General features: G+C 37.4%; 1 protein-coding gene across 1 annotated transcript; it reads right to left on the minus strand.

Annotated features, from left to right (window-relative positions):
• Positions 1-1775: 1775 nt before the first annotated feature.
• Positions 1776-3173, minus strand: LOC6575538 (glutamate--cysteine ligase regulatory subunit). Its single transcript, XM_002001511.4, has one exon. It carries the CDS (start codon positions 3042-3044, stop codon positions 2157-2159), a length of 888 nt encoding a protein of 295 aa, XP_002001547.1. The 5' UTR covers positions 3045-3173; the 3' UTR covers positions 1776-2156.
• Positions 3174-4137: the final 964 nt, after the last annotated feature.

The raw sequence follows: 4137 nt of genomic DNA on the forward strand, positions 1-4137 counted from the left end.
CTATATATGTATTTTTGATTTACCTGGTGGGCTTTGACTTAAGCATATTGTTTTTATACCCTGAACCCATTTTCGATGGGAAATCAGGGTATAATGGTTTTGTTGAAATTTATGTAACAGGCAGAAGGACGCGTGGCAGACCCCACAAAGTATATATATTCTTGATCAGGGCGACGAGCTGAGTCGATTTGGCCCTGTATGTATGTACGTATGTCTGTCCGTCTGTCCGTATGTATGAACGCGTCGATTTCAGAAGATATTAGAGCTAGAGACTTCAATTTTTTTTTAAATGTCCGTATATACAGCGCGGATATCGAGCTTATCACCTAAAATTGATAACTCATCCCATTAAAAAACCTTATCGAAAATCAGTTATAACACTATATCTCCTACATCTTTACAAATTTTAAATGTATACTTATATGCAATTTATACAATTTTGTTTTTTGTAAAATTTAAACCCACCCCTATATCCACCCCCTCACCATCACATTTGTAAAAGGCGTATTTCAAATACTAGAGACTTGTGCTTTGGAAAATACATGTATATCCATGGTATAATCATAATCTGAAAGTTTCATGAAGATCGTATGTCCACAAAAAAAGAGTCTAGCTCTTATATCTTCTGAGATCGACGCGTTCATACATACGGACGGACGGACAGACAGACGGACAGGGCCGAATCGACTCAACTCGTCACCCCTTCTGCCTGTTACATACTTTTAACAAAACCATTATACCCTGATTTCCCATTATCAATGGGTCCGGGGTATAAAAATGGACACAAACTCCTCATTTTATATATGTATGTATGTATATGCGAAAATGGCCAATGCCACTCTTATACTCGCTTGTCACTTACAACCTCTGAAATTAGTTGCATTTCTTTCAGACCCTTCGCCTGGAGCTGCACTACACTAACACACAAAAGCACCCACGAAGATCGTTAAGTCAATATTTGCCTGACTCACGCGCTCATTATATAGCGGACTCCCTTCCACTTATAAGTTGGAAACGCAAGTCATGGCGACATCGCAGTCGCTACAAACAGCGCAGCAGTAATTTTATTATAATGATATTGTTTTAGACACTTGAAGTTGTTGTGAAATTATTAAATCTATAATTGTATGTACATACATGTATATATAGGCATATACATGTATGTAGACTTAAGAATGTACATTCATGTAAGATTGGACAATTATTAGTTTACTCTTATGCCTGTGTGTTAGAAGGTATGTATATATTATGTACATACATTGTATGAACACACAATACATATATACATGTGCATTCATATGCGCCTTCCCATACATTCAATATGTAGTCAGATCGACAGAATACATGCGCTACACCTCCATGCGCTACACCATTATAATTTATGACCGCCATAATGCTCAACTGATTGCTAGTTTAGCTCGGAATAAATTATTAGAGTTATTATTAATTGTAAGTATTTCACTATTTGTTTATTTTTTAACTCTTATGGCATATTGAAGTGTCGGTCGGTGGCACTTATTCGACTTCCTATCAGATAGCATCTCAACAACAATATATTTAAAATACCTTTCCATTATGTGCGATTAGATGTTATTAATCTAAACTAAAAAACTAAATGACAAGCAGCGAAGCCACGTGATCAATACGGGACTACAGACTAGACATAAGCCTAGACAAAGAGAACAAATGCGGAAAGTCTGCTTCAGGTCTCGTATTACGCTGACGATAACAATTGGTGATTACTGTTGAAAAGATTTGAATAACACTCATGTATGTATGTTTATATTTATATTTATATTTATATTGTATTACAATTACACAAACCTGCTACCAGTTACAGAAACAATACAGCAATTTAATGGTTTCAATAACTGTTTATAAAAAATTAAAAAAAAAAAAACAAGAAAAACTGTACACAATCAAATCGTTTGAAGTATTCACTCACTGCTAGAGTATCACTCACTTCTGTTCTCATCTCGATTTTGGGTTTTGTATAACAAACAATAAGTACAGTATTTCATGCATACATACATACAATGATACATATACGTATATAAATAAATATATATATACATATATATATATATATATATATATATATATATATATATATATATATATCAGAAGTTCGGTATTGTCAGCCTTTCATTCCACTTCTAATTATCATTGCTCGACTGGGAGGCACCCACTATATAGCCCTTGGCTGTGAGGACGCTGCGACAGCGGACATGCACTTGGTAACGCAGACACCAATCGATTGTATAGCCGGGGGCCAAGCATGCAAATTGCTCTTCAGCTAAAAGAAGCTCCGGATCGCTGTGTGTATTAAGTACCAACTCATGATCGCGACAGAATTCATGCAGTTCGGCTGGTACTACGCAGCAGGTGGCCAGATTTACCTGCGCTATGGTGGGCACCACCTCAGCCGATTTGTATAACTCAGCCAAAGTCTTTGCATCGAGATCGGCAATGCCCAACTGTTTGATTTGCTCTTTAAGTGCGTATTTCTCCAAGCATTTATAGAGTAACTTCAGTTCTTCTATACCCTGCTCACCATTACGTGCACTCCAGCTGTTGGCCGCATCGCTAACGCTGGTGCTGCTTCCGCTTTCGCTCACCTCAGAGCAGGGACTTTTAGCTGTTGTGGCTAATGTTGTTGTGCTGGCAACGGTCGAAGCATTGGGATGGTAAGCGAGCACCACGTTGTCCACATGCGTCACATTGAGTATGTTGAGTAACGCTTCAACGGCCTGATTGATGCACTCCGTCGAATATTTGTTGAGGAATATCTTTGCACCAATGCTAATCTCATTGCGTCCATTTTCTGTCAGTCGACTGTTCAGTTCCTGCGTAGCACAGAGCACGCGACCATGCCGCTTGTCAATCTCAACCACCACGCTCTCTGAATTTGGATTGTTGTGCAGGGTGATTTTCAATCCATCGTACAACTCCTCGTTAGACTTGCGCTGTCCCAGCTCGTTATTGATAATGTTGCCCGTGCTGATGACCACGTTCTGGTAATTTTTCGTTATTGTTGGTATCATATTGATATTGCTGCTCCTTTTTCTCAAGCTAATAATCCCGTTTGTTGATAAGTGATTGCCTGCCACTGTCCCGACTATCGCACTTGTCAGCCTCTGTTACTATTTAGCCCCGAACACCGTGTGCATCGGCTTTTAAATACACTTTGCACTAGCGATGTTAGCATGAAATATCGATATATATTTTCAAATCGATTACTGACAAATGCACAAGTCATTTGCACAATTACTGTTTATATTTTTATACCAAAACAGCAAACAATGAAATTTAATATATTTTTGTTTATTTAATATGGCTAATAATATTCACTGCTTATTTCACTCAATTTTAGTAAATAAATATTAATCAGCATATGGATATTTATATCAATAAGATTAAATACATATTGGTATTTTTTATTGTCTCTATATATGTATTTTTTTTTTATTGTATTTTGACCAACACTTGAACTAGTTCCATAAAGTCAATTACACATTGGCGTATCGATAACTTTGTTGATACTATTAAAATTTTTACTACAGATAATTCGTTTGTCACACTAATGAGCTAATGTAATAACTGTAATGTAATAACGGCAAATGACAATAAACATTACTCTTAATTAATATTTATAATTTTATTTTTCTAGTTGTGTATCTATCTAAATGTTATTAATAGATTTAAAAAGGTATATTAACGCATCATATCTGGCATACGAAAACTTATAGTCCAAGAACTATGGTTTTCGGGTCCACTTTGCGGCGGAGCACTGGAACCAAGAATTAAGTGATCGCATGCATTCTTAGCCAGCGGGCGTAAATTGTGGAGACTGCTATGAAACGAGATCCGATCGCCTTGAGTCATGATGAGCTCGCAGCTCTACATCAGATGTAAAAGGTTCACATCCTAACAGACTTGTCGATGCCTGCTGAACGAGCAGCTCGTACTCATACCAATTTCAACTCTTCAGTGTGCAGTGACCTGTGTATGTATTAAGCGTCTTAATCACGCGCTGCCACTTAATGCTGTCAATCTCGCGCTCAGGATTACTTTCTAAATGCTTCACAATGTTTTCGCCATGCACACAGCAGTCGTCCCAACCTGGTAAACAGGCAC

Source organism: Drosophila mojavensis, unplaced genomic scaffold (assembly GCF_018153725.1).
Source record: "Drosophila mojavensis isolate 15081-1352.22 unplaced genomic scaffold, ASM1815372v1 contig_231, whole genome shotgun sequence".
NCBI classification, from domain to species: domain Eukaryota; kingdom Metazoa; phylum Arthropoda; class Insecta; order Diptera; family Drosophilidae; genus Drosophila; species Drosophila mojavensis.